This window comes from Penicilliopsis zonata (assembly GCF_001890105.1).
Source record: "Penicilliopsis zonata CBS 506.65 unplaced genomic scaffold ASPZOscaffold_3, whole genome shotgun sequence".
In the NCBI taxonomy this organism is placed as follows: Eukaryota; Fungi; Ascomycota; class Eurotiomycetes; order Eurotiales; family Aspergillaceae; genus Penicilliopsis; species Penicilliopsis zonata.
In genome coordinates, this window is record NW_019208913.1 from 1,852,729 (window position 1) to 1,869,957 (window position 17,229).

Genomic DNA, 17,229 nt, shown 5'->3' on the forward strand with positions numbered 1-17,229 from the left:
TATTCCTTCTCTATTCTTCTTCTCTAACTATGTAGTATTCTGCTACTGTTACTGTCTGTGTGTTGCTCATGATATATACTGAGATTGACTAACTGACGACTAACAAATATTCACAACTCCTCGACTCCTCGCTCTCGCTCTCGCTCTAGCTCTCGCTCTAGCTCTCGCTCAAAAAATCAAGAAAAACTACGGTTCCAGCTTGAAACTGGTAAGCCGGGCCCTGATGGCGTCGCCGCTCTCTCCGGTCTCGAGTTCGTGCAGCATGCCGCTGGCGACATTAAAGATGAGTCCGTGAACCTGCAGCCCCCGCTCCTCCATGGCTTCCAGCACGACGCTCTTCTCCTTGAGGGTACGCACGCCGTCGCGCACATTGAGTTCGGTCAGGGTCAAGGCCGGGTCGGCAGCTGTCTGCAGGGAGGCGAGGTTCTGTTCGCGCAGCCTCCGCACAGGGAGCAGCCAGGGGTCGAGAATGCCCAGCTGTTTCTTGCCCAAGGCGGCGGCGATCCCTCCACAACATGTATGCCCGCAGACGACGACGTGGTTGACGCGCAGATGACGCACGGCGTACTCGATCACCGCCGACGAGCTGAGGTCGCCCGGGTGCAGCACGTTGGCGATGTTGCGGTGCACAAACACGTCCCCCGGTTTGAGTCCCAACAGGGTGGTCTCGGGGCATCGCGAGTCGGAGCATCCGATCCACAGGATCTCCGGCTGCTGGCCCGTCGCTAGGGTGGTGAATAACTCGGGCTGTTCTTGTTGCGTGCGTGTCGCCCACGCCTTGTTCTGCGCCAGGGCGGACGTGAATCGGTCGGCAACGGCGGCGGCGGCGGAAGATGACGAACCTCCAGAGCTCGAGTCAGTCGGGGCATGCGTGGCAAAGCAGGAGTGCGAGTGTGAGTGCGAAGGTGAGGAAGGTACACGGGGGGATTGACTCGTCAGTCGAGAGTGCTGTCGACATGTCTGTCCATTCCATCCGTCTCCAGAGACGTGCCATCCACAATTCACCCTCCTCCAGGTTGGTCTCGCCAACCTGGCGAGATTGATCGTGACTGTCATTTGGAAGTGGGAGTGACTCAACAGTCCAGCACTCGTCGCAGTACTCGTCACAGCACTCTACAACTGGAAAAGGAAAAAGAAGAAAGGAAAAAGAAGCAAAAAGGAAGAACCCCGGTTTCAAGAAGAGATCAATTGACTCTGTCGAACAGTCTCCAGGTGCACTCTGAATAATGATACTCTCTGAATAACGGAATTTCAAGCAGAGAAAAACAGGAAAAAAGTGCCAGCGGAGCCGAAAGAACAAAAAGGAAAAAGCATCACACAACATACCTGAAGTCACCATTTCAATTTGATAATTATGAGTATATTCTAGTACTGATGACTGATTTAAATGAGGTATATGAGATGGTGATAGTAACTAATAGCGGTGGTGGTGGTGGTGGTGGTGTCAATGTGTCAATAGGGGAAAAGTACAATAGAAGCTATATATACTATTCCATGGGCCTTCTCTCCTTTTATCCTCGGTCAAAGATTCAGCTCCGGGGCAGCCGGAAACTAATAATAGGGGACAGCTGGAATGAGAGATTATCTGGAGGTGAAGAAGAGAAGATCGTCTGATAGAGAATACGGAGAAGGTCGGACTGTCTCCTGACCGAATGGGTTGATATGTAGGTAGTAGTAGTATGGTTAATTACTCTGGAACGACTTGGACAAAGGAGATAAGTCACTTTTTGAATAGGTAGTAGTTCAAGCCCGAAACGCTGTCAAATCGCCGAATCGTCCAATCGTCGTATTCGCGTCGAATCCCAGCTCTCAGGAAGACCCTCCCCGGCCGCCGACATTGGCCAGCGCCTTCTTCTGGTCCTCCGTCAGCTGCGTCGGCGGCAGGGGGCGACTCGCGCTCGTCACTGCCGTCGGCGCAGGCAGGAACCCTGTCGCCGTCAGATACGAGCAGTACAGGCCGACGAGCTCCTCCGTCACCCCCGCGCCCGCCGAGGCGTCGAGGCCTGTCCAGGCGGCGTCGTCGCGCAGGGCGGCCGCGGCGTTGGTGTCGTCCAGTTCGGGGGCCTTGGTGTTGGAGGGGAGATCGGCCGTGACAAAGTGGTAGAGGGGCATCCTAAGCAATGAGCAAGAAATACAGAGAAAAGGTCTCTATACAGAAACTTACAATGCATGTTGGGATTCCTTGTCGTTGTGCTCGCCGTCATTGACGTACTGCTCCAACAGTCGCGCCCAGGGCACATAGTCCACCTGCGGGACATCGTAGCCATACGTCTGCAACGCCCCCAGGAACTGGTTGAACCGCAGCCGGGGGTGTCCTGTCACTTGGGCCACTCCGATCGGCGTGCAGGGAGGATGGAAGGCGCTGGCAATGATGACACGCGCCACATGGTCCACGGGCACCATGTTGACCGTGTTGTGGATGTTCGGGCGGGCATTCAGCTGGATGCAACCCTTGATCATCCGGATCAAAAAGTCGTCGGTATTGGTGGCTAGATAAGTTAGAAAATACACACACACAGAGAGAGAGAGAGAGCTTACTGCCGGTTCGCGAGTCACCCAGAACGTAGCCAGGACGGATGACGGTACCCTTCAGGCCTCGGCGACCTGCTTCTTTGACCAGATATTCGCCTGCCCACTTGCTCTGACCGTATCCCGTCCCCAGCCCGACACTGCTGCCTTCCAGATCGTCGGACTCGCTGAGTCCTGCGCCGCCTTCGTGTACAATCCGCTCCGACAGCTCCACATAGTGGTCGTTGTCCAGCGTGCTGGTCGAGCTGACAAAGGCAAACTGCTTGGCCTTGCCCGTCGCACACAGCCGCAGCGCATCCATCGTGCCCAGCACGTTGGCTGGCTTGAGGGTCGAGTACGGGTACACCCAATGCACCAGGGCGCCGTTGTGAATCACCGCATCCACCCGCTCCGTCAGATCATCCCAGACTGCTTCTGATAAACCGAATCGCGGCTCGCCCAGATTGCCGCACACACACTGCAGTCGCTGGCTCCAGGATTCCTCCCAGAAGCCGTACGCCTTGCAGGTGGACCGGATCCGCTCCAGCGCCTGCTCCTCGGTCTTGCCGCGCACCAGAGCCACCACCCGTACAGAGGGCGACTGGCGGCTCAGAAGGTCGCGCAGGATGTGTGCGCCCAGGAAACCAGTGCCGCCCGTGAGGAACACGGTCGGCTCACCCGCAAGAATGGGGTCTGTACGGACGGGGAAGGAGGCGGGGAGCTCGTTCGCCAGCCGGCGCGCGTCCTTGGAATACTCGTCGTCGGGCTCGCTGGCCGCTGCTGCTGCGTCCGCAGCGGCGTTGGCATCGCTGCCGGTCATGAACGAGTCCACATCGACCAGTCGGTCGATCTCGGCGGCGAATCCCTTGAGCGTCGGACTGCGGAAGATGGCGTTCATGCTGATGTCGATCCCGCGCCACTTGCGTCGCAGATCAAAGAACATCTGCTGCGCAAGAATACTGTGCCCGCCAAGGTCGAAGAACGAATCCTCCGGGCCGATCATGCGCGCCGTCACGTTGGGGATCAGCTTGGCCCAGATCTGCGCCAAAGCCTGCTCCGTCTCCGACAACTGCTGCATGACCGAGGAGCGGCGGCGAGGAGCGGCGGCACTCAGTTCCTCGGTATCCGGGAACGGCAGGGCAGGCTTGTCGATCTTGCCATTGGGGTTGAGAGGCATGCGCTTCAGGGGGATAAACACGGTCGGGACCGCATACGCCGGCAACTTGCCTCGGAGATGCTCGCGGGCATCGTCACGAAGAGGCCGGAAGCGACGCAGCAGACCGACCATCCCCTCGGCAGAGTCATCGTCCTTGAGACCCTTGTCCGCCAACCACGACGCCCACTTGCTCATGTCGGGGACAAAGTAGCTGACCAGCGTCGGCTCTTCGAACTTGTCTCGTCGGACGAGAGTCACGTTCTCTCTCACCAGCGGGTGACGAGAGAGGTGGGTATCGATCTCACCCAGTTCAATCCGGAACCCGCGAATCTTGACCTGGTCATCAGCCCGACCGGAGCACTCGACATCACCAGAGGGAGTGTATCGGCCCAGATCTCCACTGCGGTACAGACGGTCTCGGGGTCCGACATAGAACTCCCGCCAGGGTTCATTTGTGGCAGCCGCCTTGTCCTGCGCACGCCACTGCTCCGGGTCCACAAACCAGTTGGTCAGGAACTTCTTCTCGTTCAGCTCGGGAGAACCCAAGTAGCCCTCTGCCAGACCACCGGCGCGGACATAGATCTCACCGACTTCGCCAATGGCGCAGACGCGGCGGGGATCGAACCGGTTCACGACCAGCAGCTGCACGTCAACCATTCCTCGACCAGCGGGGATGACGTCCTTCATGGTGTCCAGATAGCCCTCCTGGCTGGAGTAACTGGGGATTTCGTAGTAGCTGACTGCACGTTGTGTTTCCGTCGTACCATACATGTTGACAATGTTGACGTTTGGTGCGAGAGTCTGCAGCGAACGGCAGTCACGCTTGATGAGGATATCACCGACGAAGAACGCGTGATGGAGAGATGGGAACTGCGCAGAGGCACCGCCGACCAGAATCTGTCCCATGGCCGGAGTCAGATGGGTGACGGTGGCGCCGTACCGCTGCATCCACTCGGCCAGCTTCTCGTTCTGGATGTCTTCGCGCGCGGGTACCAGGAGCTGCGCACCCAGGAACAGGGGAGTGAAGATGTCTCGTTGAATGGGGTCATGGGCAATCCCACTCAACATGGTGAACTTATCGTCAGGTGTGAGCTTGAAAGTCTGGGACATCCACGGGAAGTAGTAAGCCAGAGAGAAATGACGGCCACGGACACCCTTCGGCCGACCTTCAGAACCGGACGTGAACGAAAGGGTTGGTGTCGAGTCGGGGCCGACAACCACACCGACAGGCTTGGCCTTGAGCGCTACCTGGGGCGCCAGCACATCCTGGCCATTGACCAAACCGCCCTCTAGACTGCCATCATTGCGAAGGGCCAGAGCCGGGATCTCCGTGCGGAGCTCCAAATTCTCGTTGATGAAGGCCCGAACTTTCTCCGAGAGCTCGCCGGCATCCCGAGTAGCCTTCTCAATGTTGATCAAAGCCCGCGGGCGAGCGACATCAAGATAGATGTTCTGTCTTTCAGGAGGATAGGCAGGGTCAATGACCGAGAAGGTTGCACCAGCCTTCAAGATACCCATCACAGCCACGACTAGATCCACGCCGCGGTACGCATAGACCATAACGACCTCTCCTCTTTCAATACCCGACTGCACCAGGTGATGGGCCAGAATGTTGGACGCCTCATTGATCTGTCTGTATGTGAATTGACGAAGGGGGGAACTGCTCGACTTGGTCTCCACAACGCACAGCTTGTCCGGGTGCTTCTCAGCGTTCCGAGCAAAGATATCGTGGATTGCTCCACGGTACTGCGACCAGTTCAGATCCGCTGTAGGATCCGGGAGAATGTTCTTCTCCTCCTCGGTCACAAAATCGATCCTTCCAATGGCCTCGTTCGGGTTGGCAGCCGCGTTCAAGACAACCTGCGCCAGCTGCTTGAGAATCGTCGCAATCCGAGAGCTCGAGAACAGCCGCTGGTTGTAGTATGCCCCGAGTTCAAGCTCGGAGCCTGCCGACGGAGCCACATTGATGACCAAATCGGTGGTCTCGAAGGTATTCGCCGGGTACTCCTGCGACGAGGCGGGGGCATCGTAGGCAGCAAATCGGAAAAGCGTAGGAGGCCGTTCGGACTTGGACTTGTCCTGAATATACGATCGGAGGCTTCCCAGGGGCACAATCTCGGCAGATCCTTCTTTGAAGACCTATCAAGAACACGGACATGGATTAGTTCAGAGAGAAAGAAGACCATTGAATGAGTCACACGAGGGAGGGGTTGTGGTGGTAACCACTCTCCCAACGACGAATGCCATACCTTCTCGACCTTCTCCAGAAGCTGAAGGAAGGTCTCAGCCGGGTCAATCGCCACTCTCACGACAAAGGGGCGTCCGTCGTCTCCAGCGCTCGTTCCCACGGCGATGTCCTCGTCTCCCGTCAACCGGGCCGCCAGGACGACAAACGCCGTCAAAAACACCGTGAACGAAGACGCCGAAGCTCTCGGGACGCTCTCCAGAGCCAATTGACAGTCCTTGGGGAGCTTGAGGGACTCGAATGCCTCGATGACCCTCGTCGCCAGCTCCGGCTTGTGGTTATCCGGGTAGTCACGAGTGAGGGGCGAGACGGTGAGGTTCTGCAGTCGTTGAGCCCATCGCTCCAGGCGCTCCTGGAGGGAGACGGATTCCACACCCATGATTGCACAAGCAGGCTTGATCAGCGCTGCAAAGGATCCACGGGCGATGGGAGACTATTAAAGACAGCAGCGGCAATCCAGTAGAAAAGAATCATATCCGATGACTCAAGACCGAACCGTAGTAGGAGGGGCAGCCAGTCCGATTTCGCAGGCGGCCTGTTTTGTGCGATACGGCTCGATACGGCTCGATACGCCCCGGATACCGTATTACCAGACGGTAAAATACTCCGTACAGTACGGGGCTATTCCGCCTTGGTGCTAGACCCACATCTGGGCACCGCCACACATGGCATGGGGAGGTGCTTGGACTTTCGGAGCGAGACAAGGAAAGCTGTTGCTATTGTTACCTAGTTGGCTGGGTATTATTGCTGCGAGAGAGGTTTCGACTTCTCTATCTCCATGGCCAGAGGGGCCCTTGATTCAATCCAGTCATTCTTTTATCCGACGGTGGTGCGTTGAACGATCGCCGATCAGGACTTTGTGTATTTCTTTTCCCTCATTCTACTCTAACCCCTTAGTGACTGAACACGACCCCTGTGTTGGAGCAGCCATGATGGTTCCTCATCGAAGCGGAACACTGCTCGCGATCATCATCTTCGTCGGCTTACTGCTCTTTATCTTCTCGAGTCCTCCCTCGACAGATCCTGCGACAGGAGAACCGGTCTCCGGGCCCGCCAAATACGTTCCCCGACCGCAGCTGCCGTCGTGGGGAGGCATTCACTTCCCCTTCCAACCCAGCGCCCACGTACGGCCCAAGGAGCAGAAGAACAGTACGAGCGGGGAGTCGAAATGGTACAGCGACTGGACATGGCTCTATCCGTTCTCCTCGTCGATTACGCTGGACGAGAACCGCTCCGTGCTGCCGCCGCTGGCAGATCGCCCCGTTGTATATACCTACTACGAGCCGAACAAGGGGAATGGTGAGAACGAGGATGCCGACGCCAGGATGCTTCTGGCGTGGCGTCGGGCCTGGTATGCCAAGGGATTTCGTCCGGTTATTCTGAGCCATGCCGAGGCCATGGACAACCAGCTGTACGAGGCGGTCCAGAGGATCAAACAGGACCCGACGAAAAAGTTCAGCCCCGAGCTGGAATCGGACTTTTTCAGGTGGCTGGCTTGGGGACAGATGGGCACCGGCTTGCTCGCGGACTGGCGCTGCTTTCCCATGGCGAAATACGACGATGAGCTGCTGTCTTATCTGCGCCGGGGGGCTGTTCCGACTCACATCACCCGGTTTGATCATCTCGGGAACGGATTGTTCGCCGGAGAGAGCAACGAGATCAACGAGGCCATAAAGGAGGCCATCCGGCAGGTGGACGAACATTCTAATTCGATGCTTGAGTTGATCCCCGCCGAGCACTTCAAGACCGAGAAGTCGACTTCTCTGGCCTTCTATAGCCCCTCGATGATCACAAATCAGTATCCCATGCTGGCCGAGAAGATTGTTTCGTCGCCCTCCGAGGGCAAACGAGCTCTCGTCGATATGGTCAACTCCCACCTCCATAACACGTTTCAAAACAGCTTCCCGGCAGGCATTGCGGTCCTGAAACCCTTCCCCGAGAAAACCACAGCGCTTATCGAACCGTCGCTACGACTTGCAAAGGCCCTGGTCCGGTGTGCAGAATCGGCAGACTTGTCCACCTGCCCTCCGAACATCCCGGCCTGCCACGTCTGCAGCCCAAGCAACCCTGTGCGCATCAGCCAGCCTGCGCAGTACAAAAACACGACCCATGTTTTCACTATCGGCACTCTCCCTCACCCGTATACCCTTCTCAGTCTGCAACAGAACTCGGAGGAAGTCACCACTCGCCACATCCGTCGAGAGACGGCACGGGACCCCTGGCTGACCGAGGTGACGAAAGAACTTCTGGGCGATGAGATGGGAGGATTTTCGCGATCCTCGGTCTTGAAGAACGCGGTCGCAGGTGAAATGGCCATCGGTAACTCGGTCTGGCTGACCGTCGAGTCCTTGCCGTCCAAGGCCGGCGAGTCCCTTCCTCCTGACAGCTTGGATGAATTAGAGTGGCAGTTGGGATTCAAGATTCCACGCGACGACCAGACAGATGCCAAGAAGGAAGAAGAAGCGCGCAAGAGCGTCACAGACCCCAACCCGAGCAAAGCAGGTATCGAGAGAGAGTATGAGCTTCTCGACAAGGCCCGGGAAGTCATGAAGACCAAAGATGTCAACAGAATCGGCATCAAGGATGTAGCAGAGGCATGGAACCTAGCTGATACGGAGGTGTGGCGTTTCGTTAGGGCATACCGGTTTGTTCCACCCCCCTTTCTCTATCTATAGTCTCAGTCTTGCACCCTGCTAACTCAAGTCTCTCGCAAAAACACAGAGCCCGGAGCATCGTTGAACGAAAGAAATGGGAGGAGGAAGAAAAGTATTTCGCTGGTCCCAAGCTTGCAGTGTAGGCGGCTAGCATCGCCATTCTGTGCAATATGACGCGCATCTTTTCTTCTTCTATTGTATTTCTTGCATTCTTTTCGCCTCTCTGTTTTCCTTTTCTCTCATTCCTTTTTTATTCTGGGCTTTTGGGTCTGCTTGTCCGGGTTCTTATGGTTTAGAAGCAAGCATCAGACTGGCGTTGCCTTTTTTCTTTGCTTTTCTTTCCTTTTCCTTTTTCTTTTTGGGATAGAAATACAATATTCTGGACTACCAAGGTGCTATTTATCCATTGGAACCTCTTCAAAAGCATTCTTTCTTCTGCTGCTGACGAAAGAGTTTCTGTGGTTCGTCAGCCAAAGCCATCGGACAGTGGCGATCCCCGCAAGCGATAACAATAGGTGGGGGTTGCCTCCCTGATAAGCCTGGAGCATTCCAAGAACCAGCTACAAATAACACAAGGCCCTGCGAGTTTCCAACGCCATGGAGGCTTGAATACTGATTCTTAGAGCTTGCTTCGATTCTAAACCAGTGTTAGGGTTGGTTATTTTCCTGATCAACCAAGCCATTCGGACGCCTGTGTCACTCTTCATGGGCTGGTGGCTGATCTCGCCTCTCGCCGCCTTTTGACCTTCGATTCTGGTACCAGCTAAAGAGACAAGACACCAGCAGACGAGCAGTCGGTATGGCTCCAGGGATCGTCGCAGAGCTGCCGGTGCTGTCAGAGCTAGTGCCCGGGGCTTCCTCGTTGGCACAGCTTACGGAGGAATGGGACGACACCGTTCGTTTCTATCTGAACGGCACCAAAGTCATAGTCGACTCTGTTGACCCGGAAGTCACGCTTCTAGAGTATTTGAGGGGGATAGGTTTGACGGGGACGAAGCTTGGATGCGCAGAGGGAGGGTGCGGGGCATGCACGGTGGTAGGTTCTGCCTCTTGTTCTCTTCTTTGAAGGATTATTCCTCTGATTGAGCTTTTTCTTCTAGGTGGTCTCCCATATGAACCCGACGACAAGAAAGCTATACCACGCATCGGTGAACGCCTGTCTCGCGCCTCTCGTCAGTGTCGATGGGAAACATGTTATCACGGTGGAAGGGATCGGGGACGTGAAGAACCCACACGCTGTACAGCAGAGGATTGCTGTCGGGAATGGGAGCCAGTGCGGGTTCTGCACACCGGGCATCGTGATGGTTGGTCTCCTCAGTTACCGGTGGATTTGGGAAGAGATTAGGTATATGCTGACTTTCTACTTTCTCATTCAAAAAAGAGTCTCTACGCCCTTTTACGAAATACCCCGAATCCCTCGGAACATGAAGTGGAGGAGGCATTCGACGGCAATCTTTGTCGATGTACTGGATACCGGCCGATTCTTGACGCAGCCCACAGCTTTAGCGCTCGCAGCAATTGTGGAAACGCTGTGGCGAATGGAGGGTCCGGATGCTGTATGGAGAAACAGAACGGTGTTGGTGGCGGCTGTTGCAAGTCATCATCCTCTGCCGTCGATGGTGAGAACGATGTGGCTGTTAGATTCCCTGCGCCCAAGTTCATTCAATACGATCCAAGCACCGAGTTGATCTTTCCTCCAACACTAACCAAGCACGCCTTTCGTCCCTTGGTGTTTGGGAACAAGCGGAAGAAGTGGTATCGCCCGGTGACTCTTGAGCAGCTCCTGCAGATCAAGAGCGTCAACCCTTCCGCGAAACTCATCGGAGGCAGCACCGAAACTCAGATTGAAGTCAAGTTCAAGGCTATGCGGTACGAGGCCTCGGTGTACGTTGGAGATATTCCGGAACTGCGCCAATTCTCGTTGCACGATGATTATCTAGAGCTGGGCGCCAATGTCTCCTTGACTGACTTGGAGTCCATCTGTGATCAGGCGTTAGAGAGATATGGACCGGTCAAAGGTCAACCTTTTACCTCGATCAAGAAGCAATTGCGCTACTTTGCCGGAAGGCAGATTCGCAACGTTGCTTCACCTGCTGGCAATCTGGCCACGGCATCTCCGATCTCCGATCTCAACCCTGTATTCATGGCGACAAATACCATTCTCATCGCCAAGTCTCTCCAGCAGGAGATTGAAATTCCCGTCACTCAATTCTTCAAGGGTTACAGGACTACTGCGCTTCCTCCAGATGCGATCATTGCCAGCCTCCGCATTCCAGTTGCTCAAGAGCATGGTGAATACATCAGGGCTTATAAACAATCGAAACGCAAGGACGACGATATCGCCATTGTCAATGCTGCGTTACGCGTGTCACTGTCACTTTCAAACGAAGTCAAAAGCACCAATCTTGTATTCGGTGGAATGGCACCGATGACCGTGGCGGCTAAGAATGCAGAGGCCTACCTTGTTGGGAAGAAGTTCACTAGTCCCGCGACCCTGGAGGGTGTTATGCAGGAGCTTGAACGCGATTTTGATCTCAAATTCGGTGTTCCCGGAGGGATGGCGACATATCGCAAGTCTCTTGCAATGGGGTTCTTTTATCGTTTCTACCACGATGTCTTGTCCAAGTTGGAAGTCAAGTCGACAGATATTGACCAGGACGTGATTGATGAGATCGAGCGTTCTATATCGACTGGACAGAAGGATCATGAAGCATCAGCGGCTTACCAGCAACGCATTGTCGGGCAGGCAACACCCCATGTCTCGGCTCTGAAGCAAGCAACGGGAGAAGCGCAATACACAGATGACATCCCTCTTCAACAGAACGAGCTTTATGGATGTCTGGTCCTCTCTACCAAGGCTCACGCCAAGATCCTCGGTGTTGACGCATCCGCTGCTTTGGATTTGCCCGGCGTTGTTGACTACGTCGATCATACCGATCTCCCAAACCCTGAGGCCAATTGGTGGGGTGCACCCAAGTGCGACGAGCAGTTCTTTGCAGTGGAAAAGGTAAATACTGCCGGACAGCCCATCGGAATGATTCTTGCAAAGACAGCCAAAGCTGCCGAGGATGCTGCAAGGGCCGTCAAAGTTGAATACGAAGAATTACCAGCCATCCTCACCATCGAGGAGGCCATTGATGCGGAGTCCTATTTTGAGCACTACCGCTTCATCAAGGATGGTAATACTGTGGCTGCCTTTGAGAAAGCCGACCATATCTTCACTGGGGTCTCTAGAATGGGTGGGCAGGAGCACTTCTATCTAGAGACGCAGGCTTGTGTCGCAGTTCCCAAGCCGGAGGATGGAGAGATGGAAATTTGGAGTGGTACCCAGAATCCTACCGAAACGTGAGTGTGGAAACCATACCAGTGTACATACATCTACCAGGAGCTGACGCTTTTTAGGCAAACATATGTCGCTCAGGTCACCGGCGTTGCGGCGAATAAAATTGTCTCCCGCGTGAAGCGCCTCGGTGGTGGATTCGGAGGTAAGGAGACGAGATCTGTGCAGCTGGCTGGGATCTGTGCCGTTGCAGCGCGCAAAGCAAAACGACCTGTTCGATGCATGCTCAATCGGGATGAGGACATCGTGACCTCGGGCCAGCGACACCCTTTCCTGTGTCGGTGGAAGGTCGGCGTGAGTAAAGAGGGCAAGCTTCTTGCTCTCGATGCCGATATTTTCGCAAATGGCGGCCATACACAGGACCTGTCGGGTGCTGTCGTCGAGAGATCGCTCTCCCACGTGGACGGCGTCTACAAGATCCCCAACGTCCATGTCCGCGGGCGCGTTTGCAAAACCAACACGGTCTCGAATACCGCGTTCCGTGGCTTTGGAGGTCCCCAGGGGCTATTCTTCGCCGAGAGCTTCATCTCGGAGATCGCAGACCACCTTGATATTCCCGCGGAGGACTTGCGCGCGCTGAACATGTATAAACCGGGCGAAACAACCCACTTCAACCAGGAGCTTAAGGACTGGTACGTCCCTCTGATGTACAAGCAAGTACTGGAAGAAAGCTCCTACCAGGAACGTCGCCAAGCCGTGGAGGAATATAACAGCCGACACAAATGGTCGAAGCGTGGAATGGCCATCGTTCCGACCAAATTCGGCATTTCCTTTACCGCACTGTTCCTCAACCAGGCCGGAGCACTGGTTCATATTTACCACGATGGGAGCGTGCTGGTAGCCCACGGGGGTGTTGAGATGGGCCAGGGCCTGCATACCAAGATGACCATGATCGCCGCCCAGGCGTTACAAATCCCTCAGTCGGACGTGTTCATCTCCGAGACCGCCACCAACACCGTGGCCAACACGTCCGCCACGGCGGCGTCGGCAAGCTCCGATCTCAACGGGTATGCCATCTTCAATGCGTGTGAGCAGCTCAACGCGCGCCTCGCGCCGTACCGCGAGAAGATGCCCGACGCCAACATGAAGCAGCTGGCGCACGCCGCGTACTTTGACCGGGTGAACCTCTCCGCGCAGGGCTACTACCGCACCCCAGACATCGGCTACGTCTGGGGCGAGAACAAGGGCCAGATGTTCTTCTACTTCACGCAGGGCGTCACTGCGGCCGAGGTGCAGATCGACACCCTGACGGGTGACTGGACCCCGCTGCGCGCCGACATCAAGATGGACGTCGGCCGCAGCATCAACCCGGCGGTCGACTACGGCCAGATCGAGGGTGCCTTCGTGCAGGGCCAGGGTCTCTTCACAACCGAGGAGAGCCTGTGGCACCGCGCCTCGGGCCAGATCTTCACCAAGGGGCCGGGCAACTACAAGATCCCGGGCTTCAGAGATATCCCGCAGGTCTTCAACGTCAGCCTGCTCAAGGATGTCGAGTGGGAGAATCTACGCACCATCCAGCGCTCACGGGGCGTCGGCGAGCCACCTCTCTTCATGGGCAGCGCGGTTTTCTTTGCCATCCGTGATGCGCTCAAGGCCGCCCGCAAGCAATGGGGGGTCCACGATGTATTACGCCTTGTCAGTCCCGCCACCCCGGAGCGCATCCGTGTCAGCTGTGCAGATCCTATCATCGAGAGGGCAAGGGTTACTCCCCAAGAGGGGGAGAAGAGCTTCTTCGTCGCCATTTAAGTTTTACCTTTTGTGTATAGTATATAATGACATGATTCTCGATATCTTGATGATTTCGGTTTTTTATCAGAATACGATGGCTATAATTGACAAAATTTTCAACTACTAGTAGTAGTAGTAGTAGTATTGTGGATTAAAGACACTATGCAAAGTTCTAATACGCTAACACTGTTCCAATTGTATCACAATGCAATATTAGGAGAGGCCTCGAAAAGAAGGTGATGATGCTCAATCAGTGCTTTCCTGAATCATACTCGACATAACTACTTCCCCGTAGAGCCGACAGTCCGCCGTCAACCTTTAATGACCTCTGGCCTGCGAATCCGAGCTTCTCGTCCTGATACGTTTGTTCGTCGGACACTGCAGCCCCCGAGGGCCCAGATTGGGCCTTGGCGAACTCGTACCGAGGGGCAGGCTGAGACCGATCGTTCGAGAGAGTAGCAAGATGCACGTCGTCAAACGGGTTCTCGACGTCGGTGGCAACGTTGGTGCTATGATTGTGATTGTTGTGATGCGTCACGGAGGCAGGGAACGGCATCCCGCCTCCGTCGCCACGGTTTTTCTCACGGCCCCAGAAGAGTGTTAGTGCGCGGAGGATGCCGATGCACGCGATGAGGACCCAAATAAGGACTAAAACCATGGAGATCATGGTCTCAGTGCGAATCCCCTCTTTGATCTCGTCGACAACGCGGACGACCACTTCACTAATCTCGTTCGAAGTCGTGTCACCCGCGGTGGAAAGGAAGCTGTCAGAGGAGTTGCCGATGCTGGCAGCCGCGCCAAGAGAAAAGGTATTGTTCGGCAAGGTAGGGAAGTCTATTTTCGCGTGCTCATTGACCCAAGTGAGTGCTTTCTCGATGCCCTCGACCTTGAGGCCGACGACGCATTCAAAAACATCCAAGATGGCATCTTTGAGCACCGTGTTGCCGAAGGTCTCATTGAGCAAGCTGACGGTATCGTCGACAAAAGCATTGAGCGTGTCATTAAGCGCCAGCGTGCTGATATTTACCCAGCTGAAGAGGTCATCGTTTATATTGGTGTTCGTCTGCTCAATGACCGTATTGGCTTCCGTGGTCCATTCCGCCGAGGCGTTGTTCAGAGCGGCGACGACCTTATCGGCGAATGCTGTCACCTCCGCGGTCAGCTCAGGAACAGCCCTTTCGACACTTCGAAGCAGAATGTATTGACAGAGACAGGCGAATAGCCCTGCTACTCCAATTCCGAGCACGAACAAAGCCGGGATAGACGTCGCGTATGCAACCACCCAGCGGACGAGAATCTGTCTGCGACTGTTGCTGAAATGGCTGGCTGCTTTGATGCCGGCAGCGGCGGTATAAGGGCGAGAAACAATGTAGACCACATCCATGGGGTCGTGTGCTTCTTTGCGGACGAGTCGAGAGCGTTCCTTCATGTGTCGCCACCGACGAATCTCTTGCCAGGCTGATGGAATGCAGGCAAGTACTGCTGCGATGACGAGGACGATGATGAAAATCTTTCGAGCGAGAACAACCACGTCTCCAACCTCTTGAAAGAATTCGTCAATCCCGTCGTTGTCATTGCAAAACGTCAGCGCTTTCTTTGCAGGCACCGGGAGGGCCGAGCTGTCAAAGGAGTAGGTGCCCAGAGATGACTTGATCAGCTTCTTCACTTCCTCGAATGGCGTTTCGATCACGGTTTCTGTCAGATTCTTGACCTCTGCAAAGCTCGGAATGGAGCTGTTTAATTTTTCAAGATCATCGTCTATGGAGGAGGGTAGTGAGATATTTGTTAGTTTTTCGGTATACTTCGTCAAGTCTAGAGTGGGAATATCGATTCCAACTTTCGCGACGATAGTCTTGACTTCGTCCAAGGCATCCTCAAACGTCTCGGCGGCGCTGTTGATGTCATCCCCGATGGCAGAAATGGTGGAATTTATCACGCTCACGGCATCTTCCAGTAAATCCACTGCGACATCGACGGCGCCTCGCACAGCCAGCGTGATGAGACAGAGGTAGGTCTGGTACATGACTTTGAGGATGTAGATCACAATTTCTTCGACCCCGGTGACGGTCAGAGTGAGTACCGACTCGAACCCATCCACCACATCATCAATGCCTGACGCTACCAGTTCGTTGACGCCTGCAGCTAGGTAGTGAGGCATGGAAGCCATGGCACTGCCCATGGCTTCGACGGCTGTACATGCAGACAAGGCTTCGCGTTTGGCCGACGCCATCTCCGAATTTATACTCGTGGTAGCTAACAAAGCCCTGACCAGGACGAGTAGTATCAGGATAGTCCACCGGTTGACCCATACTTGCGAGAGACGAGCACGTAGGCCTAGGTAAGGTGTAATGTCATCTGGGTGGAGTGTCGTCGCGCGGCCTTGGTTGTTGGGATCGTGCGCTCCGTACGGCGGCAGGAGAGGAAATATTGACCGACCTGACCTCGTAAACCACATCCTGATTTTGTTTTCAGAGAGGATGTTTGAAGGTCGGGAGAGGGCGATTGAGAGGGAATTCGGTAGTGAGTGGGATAGCCAAATAGTTCAAGCAAAGTAGTCTTTAGGTAGAATAACGTAGATTTCCAAGATGCAAATGTTTGAAGAAGTCAAGTTCTGACCAGCAGAAATAAATCGAAAAAGGAAAAGAAGGCCTTGGTGGCGTATTGATTGTTGTGTCAATGGGGTATTGAGTCTATTGGTTGTGAATACAGAGAGCCGTGACAAAGGAAAGCCGTATAAACAAACACCAGAACAATAGGAAAGTCGCGAATAGGCCAAAAGAAACAAAGAAATGATCGTTTCAGAAAAGGGCCTCTTTTAAAGAAAATATATATGGGAGCCCATACATTGCTGCCTTCCAGTGTGGCCTCCAAGCATGTAAACAAGACACACATCTAGAGTAGCAACCCACTCTATTGATAGAAGCATCCCCACAGCAAATAAATCCACGAAGATCAAGAATAGTCGGCAGGGCCGTTTCAGGTTGCAAAATCGTGTCTGAATGGCTGTCAGCTGTGTGGTTTGCCCAAAAGTAGACATCTTCAGGCGGCGCTTAGCATGCACACAGCCAACCTGTCGTCCAATCCTTTGTCAAGCGCGTGCAGAATGTCAGACAAAGCGCTACTTCCCCTGGCCCTGTAAATCAGGCGATCATGCGGCTATTTTAAAGCCTTTGTATCCCCATGACTGCCTCCTTGACGCTTTAGTTTGCTTCATCTATCTTATAACGTGTTCCATTACGCGCGAGAAGGTGTCGGCCCCGAGCGCTTGGTTGGACAGGAGCGGGTGGTAGATATATGGAGTACTCGTCATGATGTATTTGACCACACGGATACCCACCTTTTCAGAGAGAAGAGATTGTCGCTTTCCCGCAGTGGTTTGAAGTGAACTCTCTGGTAGTCGTCGTGGTTGAAGGTAGAGAGGAAGAGAGGAAGAGGAAGAGAAAGACTTGGGAAGGTGCCGGTTCCACGTGATGGCACGAGACCACCTTACTCAACGACACCTCGAAGAACCCAACAGTTTCTTTAATACGTTGAGCAAGATAACGCTTCTAATTCTTTTCAAATCCGAGTACTAGTTATGTGCCGCCAGCCTTCTTTG

The 17,229-nt window shown here is 54.7% G+C and overlaps 5 protein-coding genes across 5 annotated transcripts; 2 read left to right on the forward strand and 3 right to left on the reverse strand.

The window, feature by feature from the left end:
• Positions 1-186: 186 nt before the first annotated feature.
• ASPZODRAFT_150344 (hypothetical protein) lies at positions 187-869 on the reverse strand (the record flags this gene model as incomplete). Its single annotated transcript, XM_022725609.1, has 2 exons — positions 187-783; positions 843-869. 2 exons carry the CDS (start codon positions 867-869, stop codon positions 187-189), a joined length of 624 nt encoding a protein of 207 aa, XP_022583969.1.
• A 705-nt stretch (positions 870-1,574) lies between these two features.
• ASPZODRAFT_1496779 (hypothetical protein) lies at positions 1,575-6,595 on the reverse strand. The gene is made up of 4 exons (XM_022725512.1): positions 5,914-6,595; positions 2,539-5,803; positions 2,165-2,489; positions 1,575-2,113 (listed from the first exon to the last, which is right to left on the reverse strand). The coding sequence occupies exons 1-4, from the start codon at positions 6,286-6,288 to the stop codon at positions 1,810-1,812; spliced, it is 4,269 nt and encodes a 1,422-aa protein (XP_022583970.1). The 5' UTR covers positions 6,289-6,595; the 3' UTR covers positions 1,575-1,809.
• Positions 6,596-6,841: 246 nt separating this feature from the next.
• ASPZODRAFT_150346 (hypothetical protein) lies at positions 6,842-8,706 on the forward strand (the record flags this gene model as incomplete). The annotated part of the gene is made up of 2 exons (XM_022725610.1): positions 6,842-8,553; positions 8,631-8,706. 2 exons carry the CDS (start codon positions 6,842-6,844, stop codon positions 8,704-8,706), a joined length of 1,788 nt encoding a protein of 595 aa, XP_022583971.1.
• A 656-nt stretch (positions 8,707-9,362) lies between these two features.
• ASPZODRAFT_61079 (hypothetical protein) lies at positions 9,363-13,649 on the forward strand (the record flags this gene model as incomplete). Its single annotated transcript, XM_022728961.1, has 4 exons — positions 9,363-9,599; positions 9,664-9,867; positions 9,945-11,908; positions 11,966-13,649. The coding sequence occupies 4 exons, from the start codon at positions 9,363-9,365 to the stop codon at positions 13,647-13,649; spliced, it is 4,089 nt and encodes a 1,362-aa protein (XP_022583972.1).
• Positions 13,650-13,834: 185 nt separating this feature from the next.
• On the reverse strand, positions 13,835-16,153 carry ASPZODRAFT_129938 (hypothetical protein). The gene has a single exon (XM_022722389.1). The coding sequence runs from the start codon at positions 16,084-16,086 to the stop codon at positions 13,882-13,884; it is 2,205 nt and encodes a 734-aa protein (XP_022583973.1). The 5' UTR covers positions 16,087-16,153; the 3' UTR covers positions 13,835-13,881.
• Between the last annotated feature and the right edge of the window lie 1,076 nt (positions 16,154-17,229).

What these genes read in the sequence shown, in the direction of transcription:
- ASPZODRAFT_1496779 (XM_022725512.1), bottom strand. Translation starts at nt 6,288, where the DNA reads ATGGGTGTGGAATCCGTCTCCCTCCAGGAGCGCCTGGAGCGATGGGCT. An exon ending in GGGTGACTCGCGAACCGGCA is followed by an intron (nt 2,490 to 2,538) that starts GTAAGCTCTCTC and finishes TAACTTATCTAG; the next exon opens with CCACCAATACCGACGACTTT. An exon ending in AAGGAATCCCAACATGCATT is followed by an intron (nt 2,114 to 2,164) that starts GTAAGTTTCTGT and finishes CTCATTGCTTAG; the next exon opens with GATGCCCCTCTACCACTTTG.
- ASPZODRAFT_129938 (XM_022722389.1), bottom strand. Translation starts at nt 16,086, where the DNA reads ATGTGGTTTACGAGGTCAGGTCGGTCAATATTTCCTCTCCTGCCGCCG.